At 39.7% G+C, this 17,002-nt stretch overlaps 5 protein-coding genes across 5 annotated transcripts; 2 read left to right on the top strand and 3 right to left on the bottom strand.

Annotated features, from left to right (window-relative positions):
* Positions 1-4,538: 4,538 nt before the first annotated feature.
* Positions 4,539-5,085, bottom strand: J056_001102 (Glutaredoxin-1; the record flags this gene model as incomplete). The annotated part of the gene is made up of 6 exons (XM_009270730.1): positions 4,539-4,606; positions 4,656-4,689; positions 4,738-4,798; positions 4,847-4,917; positions 4,965-5,012; positions 5,059-5,085. The coding sequence occupies 6 exons, from the start codon at positions 5,083-5,085 to the stop codon at positions 4,539-4,541; spliced, it is 309 nt and encodes a 102-aa protein (XP_009269005.1).
* Positions 5,086-5,615: 530 nt separating this feature from the next.
* Positions 5,616-7,360, top strand: J056_001101 (Ammonium transporter 1; the record flags this gene model as incomplete). Its single annotated transcript, XM_009270729.1, has 6 exons — positions 5,616-5,675; positions 5,722-5,743; positions 5,792-5,871; positions 5,919-6,822; positions 6,872-6,965; positions 7,009-7,360. The coding sequence occupies 6 exons, from the start codon at positions 5,616-5,618 to the stop codon at positions 7,358-7,360; spliced, it is 1,512 nt and encodes a 503-aa protein (XP_009269004.1).
* A 370-nt stretch (positions 7,361-7,730) lies between these two features.
* Positions 7,731-11,117, top strand: J056_001100 (uncharacterized protein; the record flags this gene model as incomplete). Its single annotated transcript, XM_009270728.1, has 6 exons — positions 7,731-7,853; positions 7,903-8,291; positions 8,340-8,421; positions 8,467-8,670; positions 8,715-8,784; positions 8,830-11,117. The coding sequence occupies 6 exons, from the start codon at positions 7,731-7,733 to the stop codon at positions 11,115-11,117; spliced, it is 3,156 nt and encodes a 1,051-aa protein (XP_009269003.1).
* Positions 11,118-11,224: 107 nt separating this feature from the next.
* Positions 11,225-12,692, bottom strand: J056_001099 (Serine hydroxymethyltransferase 2; the record flags this gene model as incomplete). Its single annotated transcript, XM_009270727.1, has 2 exons — positions 11,225-12,311; positions 12,361-12,692. The coding sequence occupies 2 exons, from the start codon at positions 12,690-12,692 to the stop codon at positions 11,225-11,227; spliced, it is 1,419 nt and encodes a 472-aa protein (XP_009269002.1).
* Positions 12,693-13,895: 1,203 nt separating this feature from the next.
* Positions 13,896-16,884, bottom strand: J056_001098 (Carbamoyl-phosphate synthase arginine-specific small chain; the record flags this gene model as incomplete). The annotated part of the gene is made up of 2 exons (XM_009270726.1): positions 13,896-15,117; positions 15,659-16,884. The coding sequence occupies 2 exons, from the start codon at positions 16,882-16,884 to the stop codon at positions 13,896-13,898; spliced, it is 2,448 nt and encodes an 815-aa protein (XP_009269001.1).
* Between the last annotated feature and the right edge of the window lie 118 nt (positions 16,885-17,002).

The following is a 17,002-nucleotide window of genomic DNA, read 5'->3' as shown; positions in this document are numbered from 1 at the left end:
AAAACCCAGTTTTGACTTTTGAAGTTGGAACTAAACAATAGTTCTTATTTCTTGAAGAGCCTTTAAATACTTTTTCTGAGCGTGTCATGATGACTTTTTTATAGCGAAAAAGAAATGTTCGAAGCAGTTTGTTTCGCCAATCACGGATTATGCAGTACCTCGTGTCTTCCGCTTGGAAATAATTATTATTTAACATACTGATAAATTGTTAGCCTTGTAGGGCTCTATCAGTTATGTTTTGATAGATTTGGAGTTTCATCAATGTAATACAAGTATGATTTGGGTCGCCAACAGTTAAGTGAAGTAGCTCATTTGAGTAAGAAGTTTATCTCGGACTTTGTCTCACTAGTGTGACAAGCACAGGTCAAGGATGTTAGCTCTATTTCATTCTCTCTTGCCCTAATATTTAGTGCAGTTTAACTCTTAGCGTCAAATTTAGATCAATTCGTAACAGTTTCCATTTAAAATGAATATCTTAACAAACGATTGCCTGCAACGGAAATCTCAGTAAATTGTATACTCTCTCTTGAGTATAGATAAGCACTTTGTTTTCTTAGCATTGAGCCAAATGCATAATTGTCAGTAGAACGATGTCACATATGCCAACTTCATCAATAATATTGACGAGGTTAGCATCTAGCGCGCTAAGCCACTTACAAAATGATATAGAGCGCTTCAGTTATGTAAGTGTGACATTCTCTAACGTTGATAGCGTGACGCACTTGAGATCTACTGCAAGTAATGAGATCGTAATTATAGATGGGCCACACTATAAAGCTACTCGTTCAACAATTTTGATGTTCACTACTTTCCAACCCAATAGGTTTTTATGAGTAATTCTCGAAATTACTCTTGACTACCCTGACCATTTGCTAAATTCGATGAGGTCAAGTAAGCGATAAAGATTGTCCTGGGAGAAATGATTGAATGACGCCCCATTCGGCAAGGTTTCAAATCTAAGAGAGGTATTACCCATAATTGCTGGTGTGGTCAAGTGATATTTAATGTTTGATAGTTGTGCTTCTACTTTTATCTTATGTTCATCCCGCTACTCGCAATATGTGAGCTTTTTCTGCTGGAAAGATAAAGTTATTTCGTGATCTAACTCAAATAATTGCGATGTCATATTGACAATGATGTTTTAGCTACGATGAAATTGCTCTAACACATGCGTTAAAGCCTAATGTGTCTTAAACCACTTTTTCGTATTAGCTTAGCTGCGACATGTACGAGTGACTTGCTAAGTTTAGATAAGAAATCTAGCCTGTCAATCATATACATTAATGACATGTGATCATGGCCGTTTTCTAAAGTTGGTACCATTACCCCCTTACGATGATGAGTAAGTATCAGCGAAGCGGAAAAGTTGACAACAAAGCCGTATACCTATTAAACTAAGCTTAACAAAAGCCTACATTACTCAGCATGAGAATCAATGCATCTTTCCTCAACATTTTCTAGAGCTCGGGTCAAGCATGTTGAAGTACGATTCTGTTAAGTGAAGAGTGATTCTTGGATCTAAGAAGACGATACGATACAGCCAAATAAGTGTCTGTTCGGATATACCTTCAATTGCTCCTAAGGTTAAAGTTACCTAGTGTACGCGTTTTGGCAGAATAGAAGACGATGTCGATTGCGACTCTAATTTTCGCATAGTTATCGCGATAATGATAAAAGGCGAACAGATGAATAATCGGGTAACTTTACCTTAACCTAGTGCACGCATTTTGGCATTATGAGTCCTCGTGGGTAAACTGCGATGAACAGTTAATGATGTGCTTTAAATTATTAGACTTCTGGGCTCCAAAAAAGTTTCATTTTTTGTCCACTTTTCATTTCAGCCTTTCCGATTAATGTTTGGGGGCTATTGCGGCTTGCTGGCCTCTCATAATCTTGTAAACATGCGCTTAGATCGACACGAAAACATCAAAATGTTACCCTCGAAGGCCTTCGTTGCAACTCGTGTTCCCAGAGTCAAGCAGAGCTTGTTATAAATATTATTTCTCTTCGAATCTGAATTCGTATCTCTGATCCTGCTTGCCTTAAGTTGTAAATACTATTTCATCATCATATTAGCCACAGCTAGCCTCAATTCATCCGCGTCAGACTTTACTTGAAGGGTATGTGGTTTAAGCATCAGCATATGATAAGACTGAGCTTTTATGAGTTATAAGGAACCACAGATACGATACGTAGACAAATACTTCGTTCGTACCTTTTTAGATCAGTGGGCGGATACTTGGCGGATACTTGGCGGAAACATCGCGTGACGTCTTCATAAAGTGACGATAAAAGGTTTCGAGTTTAGGAATACTGTTCCTAATCATTTCACTAGAGCTGACTGTTTTCAGGAGCCTCAGTTCAACTTCTAGACGATGATTTTCAAAAGGTTAATTTCATTTCAACTTTATACTTAAAACTTTATGACGAACTGTATAGTTTAGAAAGTAATCAACATGCTAAATTAATTCACACATTTGCAACAGTAGGTGCATTCCAACTTTCATAGTTCAGACGAAATGTACAAGTGGAACAAAACAACATTAAGGATGTTGTAATAATAGAGATGAGGACGGGAAAGCATAATTGAAAAAATTAATATAGCAAAATTATGGGCTTTCTCATACCACGAACGCTATGTCTTTCTCACTTCAGTTCCACCTCCACTCATCTGAACAACCGAATGACACCCTACACTTAATGGCCAAGGTCAGTCTTTATGTTCATTGTCTGCCATCTTGACACAATTGAATTCAAGTGGCCCAATTGGCACTCCAATCCGGTCACTTTTGAGCATACCCTATCCTATCCTTTTCGGGGATTTTGATATATCTACAAAGATAACTCCTTTTACTTGTTTAGCGGGTTAGGTGTAGTCGATTTACTCTCTTAGCAATAAGTAGACTGGTTTATCCTAACTTTGCCAGTGAGTATTTGCCATAATTATCGATTTCGATCATTCAAGTTATATGCACTCTTTTGGTTCTGAACTCGTCGTGCCAAAACCTCCTGGAAATTCAGAAACTAAATGCATACATAATGATTCATACTTCATAGGGTCAAAATAGGTACCAGACAAAAGGAAAGAGCGATATCGCTCTGATGTGGTTGATCTTCTAAATGTTTCGAAGGCGATCATTATGAGAAAAAACTGTAAAGCATCTCATGATTCTTGAATTATTTGGAAATAATTACAGGACAGGGTTTTTAGTTTTTATCCGGCATTACTAACCGTTATTTAAGACGTAAAAAAATTACAGCCTCTAAGGTTTTACTCAGATTTCGAACTTCATCTCTGCCCTCAGTGTTTTACTTACGATATTTTTTTCTTATTATCAACCAGATTCGAAATCTAAATTGGAGAGTTGGTCTGAGCCGAGTTTATCTTACAAAATTTATTGTTGAGAGGTGATAGGCGAGGGCTTCCACTGATACTTATCCAAGAACCCAAATTAAGTCACCCGTGGACGCAACGTGTCTTAACATGCAAGATACATCTTAGAAGCTTTAATTTAAAAATGCTTGAAACGTGTGAATTTCAAATTATTCTAGCTGTCAATACAGGTGAAATCTGCCGTATCTCCTTTATTGCGTGCCCAAGAGTAGTGCCGGATCATCACTTCCACATAGTTTTCAGAACTCGATATAACCCAAGAGCCCTGATTTCCACTAAATGTTTTGGGAGTTTTGTGGTATCTTGCAATCTCAGCAGAAATACGTATTGCAGGAACCAGGTATTTCGTAATAGACTTTAGAGCATTGATACAATCTTGATATGGCGTTACACGCTTAGAAAAGCTGCTACTCAACCCCCTCATTGATTAGCCCCTCAAGCAAATGATAGGAATCAACTCAAGTTGTTTTTAAAGTGTTTGGGAAATTTTAGAGCTGTACACCCTTGATCAATCGGATTGATTCGTTCCACTGACGAACGAAGGACATCAGAAACGGATTCATAAATAGGGTAGTATTGATAAATATCAACAATTATGCAAGCATTGCTATGTAGTCCTTGAAATTCGTCTACCGCATTTTGAGATGGAATTTGGAATACTGATGTGTTGTTATTTTGTTCTGAGTGAATAGAATGGCAAGGGCAAAGCGGTTGAAGAAAAAAGAGACAACCAATGATTGGAATTAACAGTTGGTTCAAATTCTACGCCCAACATTTTGGTGAGTAAATTAAAATGAAACAACTTAAAAGGATCTCAAGATCAACAAATTGAAGTATTTATAGTTGGTTTTTTTATAATGGGCAGAGAATTTTTAAGCAAGAAGATCGAGAAGAAGCAGAGAGCGACTCCATCGATAATGAGAAGACGTTCGAGGGAGTACAGCTTTGAATACTTGGATAAAACACAGTCAAATTATTTAGACGGCGTTATAAGAACATCAGCATCTACGCCGTCATCTTCTTCGTCACCACGATGTTTAGATGGAGAAGGAGCGCAGAATGAGCATCAAGGGCAGATTGAGGAAAGATTACAAGTAAACGGACCAATAGTTAGATCATCAATAGTGTATTTGCAATGAACGATTTACTCTAATAACTTTTGAATCTTTCCTGCGGAGTGAGCAGCATGGAAGTCGTCGTTACCACCGATGTCTATAGTGGAAATATAAGTCAAAATATGTGGTCCGACTACTGAACTTACGCTGCTGTTTAACGAAAACGTTTGGAACAGATCTCTTTTGAGGTTGTTAGAGTTTGATGACATAACCTGACCATTAACCAACCTGATTAGTCTTCTTGTGAAGGTAATCTTGTATATCTGAGCCATTGGACATTTGGTCTAACCTGTGACCTTCAGTTATGATATCCTCGATTCATAAGCAATAAACTAACTCTAAAATAGCCACATCTTCCTTCTTAACTGGGAGTGTTGATATTAAGCTCTTAGTGCGAGTACAGAATGGCTGTAACATGTAAATAAGTCTCATAAATTAAGACTAAATAGGCTCACACAATAGGCCTTAGAGAATACAGCGATAACGTTCTCTGCGATTGTTTTCTGCGAAATTTGATTAAAAGGGAGCAATAAGATTTAATCTACTTACTTCAACTAATTGAGCAATTGCTGACATTTTTAAGGATGATCTAGTAGGGAAAAAGAGTTGATTTGAGTTGGAGCCGTGATGATGACATAGTTCGAATATTTTAATTTAAAATATTATTCTACCTTACTCAATATACATCTTTGCAGTTTAGGCGGTCTTAGTATCATTTATCGTCAATATCTATCCCCTTGACCAATCAAATTATCCTGTACTTATCAGCTAAATTACAATTATCTACTATTGGATTTACATCTGTATACTCCTAATTTTATTGCTTAAGCCATTATACCCTCAAATACCCACGCCTCAAATTCCTTATCTACAACACCTTCCAAAACCAGCACACTACGATACCAGCCTGAGCCATTTAGTAGCCATGCAGAAGCCATTTAGAAGCATTACATCAGCCTTATCTCATCACATATCAGCTATCGGTGTATCATCCCACCCTCTTGGCCCATTCAGGTACTTATCTTATCAATGAAAAAAAATCAATCATGCAGATAAGAAGTCTTTATATTTGAGAGCTCTTGCCCCTTCTTCATCCAAGAAACATTATGGTTAACATTTTATATGGCGCTCTCCAGCAAGATGGTTCAGTTTCACCAACGACCTCTGTAAGTCCTCAATTTTCCTTATGTAAACCACGCTGATATCTTTCAGGACATGGTCGCTTTTCCAGACCGTGAGTATTCTATTCAATCTACATCCATCCCTCTTATCAACTGATTAGCCAACTTACCAATGTCTTCCGGTAATCCACAGGTATACAGTCAGGGCGATATTGCATGGCAGCTCACTTCCACATTCCTTGTCAGTAATCTTCCTGCTTCCAGGCTCTCTCACTAAACCTCTGCTAGGTCTGGCTAATGATACCTGGTCTTGGCCTCTTCTATGCCGGTCTTACCCGCAGAAAAAACGCAATGCACCTCCTTTTTATGTCTTTGATCGGTATCGCAGTTGTCTCCTTGGAATGGGTCTGCATGGGCTACAGCTTAACTTTTGGAAACTCTCACGGCGGTTACATTGGTGACCTACAGTCTTTTGGTGGTTTCAAAGATATTTTAGATCAGGATCAATCAAACTTACCTATGCTCGTTCACGCTTGGTACCAAGGTACTTTTGCGTGTATCACTATTGTTATTGCTCTTGGAGCGCTCGCAGAAAGAGGCAGATTACTTCCTTCAATGCTCTTCATCTTGTGTTGGACGATCATTGTATACAATCCAATAGCTCACTGGACCTGGAATTCAGATGGTTGGATGGCTGTTTTGGGATCACTGGATTTCGCCGGTGGTTCTCCTGTTCACATCAACGCTGGTGTTGCTGCCCTCGCAATTTCACTTTTTGTTGGCAAGAGAAGAGGATATGGCACAAATCAAATCGCATTCAGACCACACTCCCCTGTCCTTGTCTTTCTAGGTACTGTTTTTCTTTGGATTGGATGGTTTGGCTTCAACGGTGGATCTGCATTTGGCGCAAACCTCCGTGCAGCTCAAGCATGTATTGTCACAAACACAGCTGCATCAATGGGTGGTCTCACTTGGGTTTTACTCGACTACAGGCTTGAAAGAAAAATTTCAGTCGTTGGTTTCTGCTCTGGTGCTATTTCTGGTTTGGTTTGCATTACACCTGCCTCGGGCTATGTTGGAACTCCTGCATCATTCCTCTTTGGTTTCATTGGCGCATTAGCAAGCAACTTCGGAACTAAGCTGAAAGACCTCGTGCGCATTGACGACGCATTGGATATTTTCAGTGCTCACGGTGAGTATATATGGAATAATTTGAAAAGAATTTACTTAATTTTGACTAGCTGTTGCTGGTATATGCGGCAACATCCTCACCGCAATCTTTGCTCAATCGAGTGTTGCAAGTTTCGATGGATCAGACCCCATTGACGGTGGATGGTGAGTTTGACTTTTCTAATGAATTTCTGCTAACATTGCGAAGGCTCGATGGTCACTTTGTTCAGTTAGGCTACCAGCTCGCTGACACAGTTACTGTTATTGCGTACTCATTCGTTATGACTTACATCCTTCTATTCCTCATCAACCTCATTCCAGGATGTCAGTTCAGAGCAGACGATGATGACGAAATAATGGGTATGGATTTGGCTGAACTGGGAGAACCAGAGTCTGATCTTTATGACGTTCTCACTGCTGATGTTCCAGCGTTGCTTCAAGGTGAACATTCAATTCAAAACTTTGGGGTTCATTCAAACCCAACAACCGAAAAAGTAAACAACGATTCTCAGTCTGGGGGACATGAAGTCAAGCATGAAGTCGGGAATGAACAGGCATGAAACCACCGTCAGCCATATGCCCATCTCAATCACGCTAAAGTCCCACAAAATCCATCTCGAAAGCTTTTTATCGATAGTCTAATCAGTTGTAATTGTCTTTATTGCTTATCACAGTGTTTGTATAGTTTAAAATGTTAATTATAGACCTTTAATTCTAACCTAGTACATGCTTGTTCCTCAAAGTCATATTATGCCTCGTTGCTATCACGTGCCCGTCTTGTGCTTATCGAAGGGAAGTAAAACGCGGTTAAACAGAAAGTGGGTGTTTAGAGAACGTAAGCACCAATGAAACTCGGAAAATATAAAAATTAAAAGCAGTATTAAACGTGTATTGAAGCTAAACGGTCATCATCGCGATAGAGAGCAGCCAATGGAGAGTTTGAATCCATGGATAAAAGCATGGTTCCTGGAATATTACAATAAAAATGTCCAAGAGAATATCGCGATAAATGAATACACTAACTGCAAACCCAAGAAAGTCCAGCTGATCGAAGTGAGTGGTTTTAGATGGCGAAAAGACATAATCTAATTTAATCTTCTAGTTCCGTAAATTTCTATGCACCCAAACTCCCATCGAAGAAGGCACCAATTCCAGTGAAAGTTGGTGGGCTATCGCCAGCGATAAAGATATTAGGATACCGTGTTACTTCACTCGAAATGCTTTAATCGCTTTTGAAGGTGCTAACGATGACTTGAGATTCACCCAACTGGGTGGATCCATTGTCTTTCTATTACAATGGAAAGCTCAGATCGGTAAGATCGACTCCCTCAACCAAATAAGCGATGGAACGAATCGCATTAGACACAAGCCTTCTCTTTACTTTGTCGTTGATGACTTTGTCATCAAAGGTTGCCTCGGTGAACCTGTCTTCGGCGATCCTACAGATATCATGGGCGAGCAACTCATCAGCGACTTCACTTTAAATCAACTGTGTGTGGTAATACTGATCCCCTTTTATGTGTCTAATTATCTCGTTAGTCGCAGTGGCAGCTCGAGTGTATCTGCTGGTGCACTCTCAAGAAAGTCGAGTATTCTCGGCAGAAAGTCATCAAAAATTGCCGTGAGTATGTAATACCATTTGCTCTCCAATTTAACAAAATCAAAGCCACTGTCAAGACATGCAACACTTGATGAGAATGACGAACAAAGGCAAGCGGTAAACAAAAGCATGTCGCCATACACAAATGACACGAATATCTCGAGATTAAATCCCGATACCAATCTAGCTGCACCAAAACTCCATGGAAGTAATCCTGGTTTAACTCGTCACCCTAATGTGCATCTGTTTAGACACTCTCAATGGCCGGTCGTGAGTTACATCTCTTACCATGTTTCAGTCTTATGATTTCGCAGTGGATGACACTTGACGAAGAAATATGCTGGATGTCAGAAGACGAAGAGTTGCTTTTATCCAAGACCGGAGGTGTGTGTTCTTCAATTGAAAGACACAATTGATAACATGATACAGTATACAACCCCAACTTTTCAGGAAATTCAAGTAAAGAACTACCATTCAACCAAATTGGCTATGAGGGCTATTTCAGCTCCCAGCAAATGCCCCAATCGATTGATAGATCGCTCGAAAAAGAGAAAACGCCTAATGATGTTAACTCTAAAGAAAAGAAAATGAAGAACGAAGAGTCTATCGAGAGATTAAACCATGATTTGCAGAACATGCAAGATCTGCCCAATGTGCCGTCGCAGGCCAAGCTGTCAACTACGCGACATCCTCCATCACAATCCAATCAAGTACAGAAGTATTTGCAACTTTCACAACGCTCAAATAATTCACAGCATTCACAGCAATGTATAAATAATCAATTACTCTCAACCGACGGAATAGACTCTTCCTTTCCATTACCTAATGAATCTCAGGTACCTTATAACATGCAACAAAGCATTAAAATGCATCAGCAGAATCTAATAGAAGGAGACGAGGCTGATGAACGAAGCTCTAGGCACTCTGCTGATACAGAAATGCGTAATGACGAAGATAGTAGTGGTCAGAGTCATGATATCATGCCTGTTATTGATAGTAATCACAAGAGCATGGACGTACAAATGACCGAGACTAGTGCTAGGAAATTTGAAGAAGATAACAGTAATAGTATAAGTAAAGGGGATGCTGATGCTGGTAGCTCCAATGAAGGTTACAAATCAAGAATAATAAGGCCAGCGCCATTATTGCTAAAGACTGGATTAGCCAAAACCTCGAATAGATCTTCTACGGGGACCGATATAGTCCTTGAACAGCTGCGAAGATCCAATTATAGTGCTGATACTGCAACGAATGATAGCAATGAAGGTTTAGAAATTGTGAATAAAGACGTCAGAGCTACATCGTCGAAGCAACCCGGGGATTACTCGACGTCATCTATTAATAACCTACCGATACCTCGACCATCAAGTTCATCTCCAAATACACGGTCTTTGCTAGAGTTGCAGCATCAAAATCATAAAGCTGAGGCGGCAGCTCTTTCACTGCCGATGGAAATACAGGAATCATTGCAGGAAAAGCCGAAAAAACCCTCACAACAACCTCAATCGCCAGAGAGACAGACAAGATTAAAGTATTTAAATCAATTGCTACCATTCAGCAGTCCAGCATTTGAAGAAGAAGACTGTGAGATGCAAATACGTAAACCAGGCAGAGGGATTGGGATACAAAGGAAGCGTAAAGGGTTCAAGAAGATTGAAAGACTAGACAAAGGAAAGCGGCCGCTAGATTTTCCAGCAGATATAGAGCGCGAAGAGGCAGAAGATATGAACGATAGTACTAATAGTGCTGAAATCGTTTCCACCCCATCCTCAAAGACACAGTACTTTAGCTCATCTGGTGAAGTAGTGTTAAATACACCGCTGGTGAAAGTAATTAATACGAGTGAACCATCGAGCTTATTGACAAACAAAGTCGCATCTTCACCACGTAAAGTTCGACGGAAACTTGAGAGTAACGAAAATGAGTTTACATCCTCACCCATACCATCCTTAGGTAGCATTGAATCGAGCTTTCCGATGCAGGCTGTATATGACTATATGCCTGAGTCCATGACTGAATCGCAACGACGTGAGCATTTGCAGATGTCACAGTCTCAGAAGCCGCACTCACAATCTCGATCGCAATCTCAACCTCAATCTCAAGTAGTTGAATCTCAGGTCAGTTTTAACCTCTCACAAAGTCAATTCCCAATTATCAATAACAGTAATGACAAAGTGGGAGAAGATGGAACATTCTTTAAAGGTACACAAGTGGTAGCAGATGAGACTCTTGTACCAGAGTCACGAGAGGCGTTTGAAGATATGTCTCAGCAATCACAGGAACGAGATACCTCTTTAGCAATGTCGCAACAATCACAGAAGAATTTATATGAGCAGTCTCAACAGCATTCACAGGGTCATTCACAAGACTTGTCTCAAGATCGCTCTCAGTTTGATACAAGTAATGGCAATAATAGTCTACTGCCAAATGCAACAACTCAGGAACATGCAGACCCTGATTTTGATTCTCAACCGATAACAGCATCTCAATTACATCAACAGACAATAGATATAATGGATGATGTTTATGACAATTCACAAGACGAGTCAATGGACTACATGAAGTCGCCGCCTGCTGGACAGCGAGGACAACAAACTAAGAGGGACATATATGTTGACCCCCTACCACGATTCAAATATGATCGCGAAGATCTCTACGCCATTTTGTCAATGGAAAAGATGAAAACTTTAAATGATAATTTTTTTTACATATGTTGAAATGTATCATAATTTTATACAAATTTTGAGAGAGAAATAGCTTTTTTTAAAAAAAAAAATAAGCCTCTGCAAATTGAAAACGAAACAAATCCAGTTGGTTAGAGAATCTAAACGCTTGGTGGCTGGATGACTGAAGTGTCTGGAACACCTGGTAATGGGAATTTGACACTAAAGTCGTGAACTTCCTTGTTAAGAGTCTTGACATCGTTGCTAATCTTTTCGTTAGTGTTGACGACATTGACAAAGTTCTTCAATAATTTATTTCCAGCCAATTTTTGAGCTTCAATCGCGATTTGAACGCTACGATGAAGGAATTGAGCGACTTGCTTCATTTCTTCACCCTTCATAGATCTAGAAGTCAAAGCAGCTGTACCAATTCTTACACCACCTGGTACGACAGCGGAGGTGTCACCGGCAACAGCATTCTTATTGAGGGTGATGTGCAATAAATCGCAAATGGTTTCAATCTTTGAGCCAGCAATACCTAAAGGTCTCAGATCCCACAACACTAAGTGGTTATCGGAGCCAGATGTTTGAAGTTTGTAGCCATGTTTGAGGAGTTCTTCAGCGATGATTCTGCTGTTGTCAATGACAGCCTTTGCGTAGTCCTTGAATTCAGGTGAGGAGGCTTGCTTCAAAGCAACCGCGATACCAGCGATAGTGTTGTTGTGTGGACCACCTTGACAAGCAGGGAAGACAGCGGCATTAACTCTTGATTCTAAATCGGACTCCTTATCTTTACGGAAGAAGATTAAACCAGCTCTTGGACCTCTCAAGGTTTTATGTGTAGTAGTAGTGACGACATCACACAAATCGAATGGAGAGTTTTGAACTTTACCAGAGACCAAACCGGAAATGTGAGCCATGTCCATTAAAAGGTAAGAGCCATGCTGGTCAGCGACCTTGCGCAATCTTTCGTAGTCCCAGTCGCGAGGGTAAGCAGAACCACCGCAAACCAGTAAGCGAGGCTTGAAAAGATTAGCGTTGGTTTCCAAAGTGTCGTAGTCGATAAGACCAGTTGATCTGTCGACTTGGTAAGGGAATGATTGGAAGTAGATGGAAGAGGCAGTGATCTTCTTCTTTGCGGTATAATAACCGTGAGTAAGGTGACCACCGTCAGGCAAGCCTAAACCCATAATTCTATCTTGAGGTTGTAAGAGAGCGGTGAAAGCAGCAAAGTTAGCAGTAGAGCCGCTTTAAAAGTAAGTCAGAAGATAGAAAAGTGTTAAGTATTTGAACGCACGAGTAAGGTTGTACGTTAACGCCCCAGACGTTTTCATCCAAGTCGAAAGCTTCCAAGGCTCTCTTTTGACATAATTTTTCTAATCTGTCAATGTGTTGATTGCCACCGTAGTAACGAGCGCCAGGTAAACCTTCAGAGTACTTGTTTGAGAGGATAGAGCCGTTTGCTTCTAATACGGCAAGGGAAGTGAGATTTTCAGAGGCAATAAGTTCTAACCCGGTGAATTGACGATGAGTTTCGTCTTTGATGATTTGATCAATCTCAGGGTCAGCTTGGTTAAGTGATTTGTAGAGGAAAGAGTTGTAATCAGAAGGAAGTGGTACTGTGGACATATTTCTAACAAATTTAAAATTCCTTGATATTCTACTCAGCATGGAAGTAGTTGAAAAGAAAGAAATCGTTTAAATGAATTACAAGTGAGAATTTAAGTATAACAATTTAATTTCATCGTCAACGACATTTGGTAGCGTGCTATAGAAGTTATATATCTGCTTTATAATTTCATCCACCACGCTTAAATCGCAGTTTAGATCACGAAGCAGCTGAATTGGCTGGTTTAATTTGGATTGAATCGAGTAAGCGAATATAATGATTGAGATTGTAATGTTGTATGGCTGATATTGTAGAATTATGTTCGTCTTGTAGATATCGTTGAGTATATAATGACTTAAAGATTTTATACTGTCTTCAATATTAAACTGCTTAATTAAGGGGTGATGTACTATCAGCTGGCAATCTAAATCGTTTATAAGATTAAATTCCATTTTACCGATTGATTGCTGGCTATATTCCATCTTAAAGTACTTATTTGACTCTGCAGATAGTACGCGTATCGAAATAGGTAACTCCTCTACCTTGCTTGATAAGTATAAGCATGTTATTATAATCAAATTCAAATCAGTTTCTAAGTAATTGTTTTCCAGATAAAACCTCTTCAAATACACTGCGGCTGTACTTAACACCCGTTGCCTATTGGTCATCTTCTTGCCAAACTTATAAAGCGTGTTTATTGCATAAATCTCTAGCTTATAATAATCTCCCTGTAGCACTGTCTTATCTAATTTATTTATTTTGTTCAATTCAGATTTATTTATTATTTTATTTAGCTGGGTGGACTCCCAAAAGTTCATTGTACGGTGGCTGTAAATAACCATATAACGATGGAAGGCAGCCTGGATATCGTCGCAGACAAGTGCTCTACTTTCCTGAATAACTATCAGCAATGTATCGTCAAGAATCAATCCAATGACTGGCACAACATCTGCAAAACTCAAAGAGAAGATTTAACTAAATGCGCTGATGACAAGTTGGTCTATATCTTCACTCGCTCTTCCTCCATCTGACCCTCTCTTATCAGCGTTCCTCAGCTCAAAGCCGTTAAGCAATCCTGTGGTCATATTATCAACGACTACGACGCTTGTCTTCAAAAGCACAAAAATAGCTCCGACGAAACTCTTGAGAAGGAATGCGTTTCAACTCTAAAGTCTTTATACGAATGTACTGATCAAGTTATTGCATCATTTAAATAATTTATTCTATGAATTTTGCATCCTCTTAGCTGAGTTTACGAAATCGCTAAACATTTCTATCGTATCTAATGGTCCTCCGTACGCTTCAGGGTGGAATTGTACTCCCCATATCTTTCTACCTGAATCCTCGCTAGACTTGATTCCCTCAACAGACGAATCATTGCAGTTGATGAAGAACGGTTCCCATCCACTTGGGAACTGCTCCTCCAACTTTAGTGCGTACTGATGATTTTGCGACGTCACATAAACTCTACCTTGCTTTATCGATCCTGAACTACCCAACGCTAAAACTGGTTGGTTGTGTCCTCTGTTACCAAAAGTCATTCTGTAAGCTTCCAAACCTGCTGCCAAACCAAGTAACTGATGACCCATACAAATACCAAATATTGGCTTCTTGTAATCTTGAATTGTCTTCTTGAGGTTCTCGACAGCTACTGATGCATGACGTGGATCACCTGGTCCATTTGACAAAAAGAGCGCATCAAAGCTATCTCTGTTACTATGGAAGTCGTAGTCCCAAGGCAACACTGTGACCTTTGCATTTCTTTTAATAAGTGATCTAATAATGTTTGCCTTTGATCCAAAGTCCATGATGGCGACGTGTACATCGCCATTTTCATTTATAGTGTATGGTGACTTGGTGCTAGCTTCTGCAATTAAATTGATAGGTGATGGATCAAAATATTCAACAGGCTTTGTTTCATGTGTCTCTCCAACAGCGATCTGACCAAGAGTAGTACCTTGATCTCTCAAAATCGTTGTAATGGCGCGAGTGTCAACACCTGTGATACCAGGTATATTATGTCTCTTACACCAATCGTGTAAGCTTTCAACAGCTTCATAGTGTGAAAATTTCTCGGCGACGTCAGCAACAACAACACCTGAACATTGAATACCAGAAGATTCTAACATCATTTCAGGAGTAAATTGACCTTGATCACCGGAAGGGTTTTTTGGTACACCATAATTACCAATCAAAGGAGTAGTGAAAACCAAGAGCTGACCTTTGTAAGAAGGATCAGTCATAGATTCTGTGTAAGATGTAACTGAGGTGGTGAATACAGTTTCACCAAAGCTTGAGTTATTTGCACCGAATCCACGCCCGGAGAAGGATTGGCCAGACTTCAAGTGAAGAGTGGCTGGATTGAATTGAGTCAAACTGGCTTGAGTTGCGAATTGACGAATTGAATTGAGATTGATTTGTTTAGCAAATTGCTTGAGTAACATTCTTAGTAATTGAGTGATTTGTATACAGCGTCAGAAATGTAGCTAAATACTCTGATTAGATTGATTCCTTGGTCTAACGCTTTACTTACTCTCCAGATGTTGTGCCAGTAAGAAGCATGCACTTGGGTGTACGAGAAGAACATTTCCGCTTTGTGAAATTTCTTCTCTTCGCCTCTCTTCAAAATTGACCAATCAGAATGCTCAGACGCGATCCGACAAAGATAGCGCTAACCCAACAAGATTTATTGGATTTCTCAAAAGATTTGAATAAAAAGAATTTCCAAAGAGACGGCCAAGATACTAGCCTCGATAGAAGCATTGATAGCAGTACACCATACAACGCTATCGAAGCAAATGAGAAACGTCGTCAGCAGCAAACTATGGAACAGCGTTTGGGTATTTGAAAATACAATTTACATGATTTTTACATCTTTAAACTTGATTTGAATCCCCGTAATCCGGTTTGGGAACCCCAAATAATCCATCAATCCAGCTGCGTTTTATTTTTCAATATCGATATCAATTATTCTTGTAGTACTTACCTTGCTAATGTATAAAACATTTCACTCCGTTCTGGTTCTTGCCATGAGCTGAACATGGCTGGATCATGTACACCACGGCCAACAATGTGCAATCTACATCCAACGCCACTTCTAATCATTGATTCGTGCAAATCAACGCACTCATCCAGTAACATCTCACATTCACCAGCAATTATGAACGTTGACGGAAATTGTTTGAATGTTTCAACATCCTTACCATTCCGTTGAGACATTGGTGATAGATACACTGAATTAATCATCTCAACTCCCACATAACGCGTCAGCATCTTGACGGCATAAGGCGAAAATGTTGATTCGAGAATATCCTTGTATTTGTTCGTGGTGAATGAAGTAGACATCACTCTACGTGAAAATGTCATATCTGACCACGGTGAATGTAGTACTAAACCTGAAGGTCCCGGCAGTTCGTTTTCTATCAAATATCTTGTCAATGCGAGTGCGAGATTAGCACCTGCGCTGTCACCACTAAATACTATCTGATGTGGTTTGATTTCAAGTTGGTTAACCAGGTAAGACCACGAGCTGATAGCATCTATCAGAGCAGCTGGGAATGGAGCATACCACGCTAATCTATAATCTACGCTAAATATTTTCTTGACTGACCCAAACTTGATAAAGTCTTTACAAAGCGTTGCTGTCACATCGTTTTCGTGAGCACTGCCTACAATATATCCACCGCCGTGAAACTGCAACATGACTTTATCATCTTCCTCCAAATCCAAGTTTAAGTCAAGTGTTGATGCTTTTGCAGGTGAGACTCTTTCATCAAAGTAGACGTAACAGGGTATTTGAATTGGCCTACATGTTTCCAATTTTGGTGTGTAATCCTGCAGCCATCTTTCATTAATAACACCGACTTTTGTCTCATTCTCTATCCGAAGCGTTTCCACACTCTCAATGAGATTGCGAAGCCACCCACTGATATACTCCTCTGCAAGTGGAGGTATATAGGTAAACTTAGACCGCTTAAGTAGATGTGCGTAAGGTAGCTCTGTTGGTATCCTCCCCAAATCTCTATCGAATGCGCAGAGCGGTATGACGGGTTCAATCATTCTAAATGCTCGAATGCGTATACATCTACTCAAAGGCCAATCCTTGTTTGGCCTGTTACTAAGTGGATAATCAATAAGTGCCCAAATTGGTGATAAGAGTGCTATAGATAAGCATACGCCGAATATGTATATATACTTGATGGGCTGGGTCATTAACCATGTTTTTTTTATATTAGCCCTATTAATAATATCCACTGGATCCATTTTCCTTTGGATTTCACTGATTTTTATTCCTGATTTGGTCGTCGTAGCGGATCAACCTGCTTGACTT

Source organism: Wallemia ichthyophaga (genome assembly GCF_000400465.1).
Source record: "Wallemia ichthyophaga EXF-994 unplaced genomic scaffold scaffold13, whole genome shotgun sequence".
In the NCBI taxonomy this organism is placed as follows: Eukaryota; Fungi; Basidiomycota; class Wallemiomycetes; order Wallemiales; family Wallemiaceae; genus Wallemia; species Wallemia ichthyophaga.
This window is presented reverse-complemented; position numbering and strand designations above follow the sequence as displayed.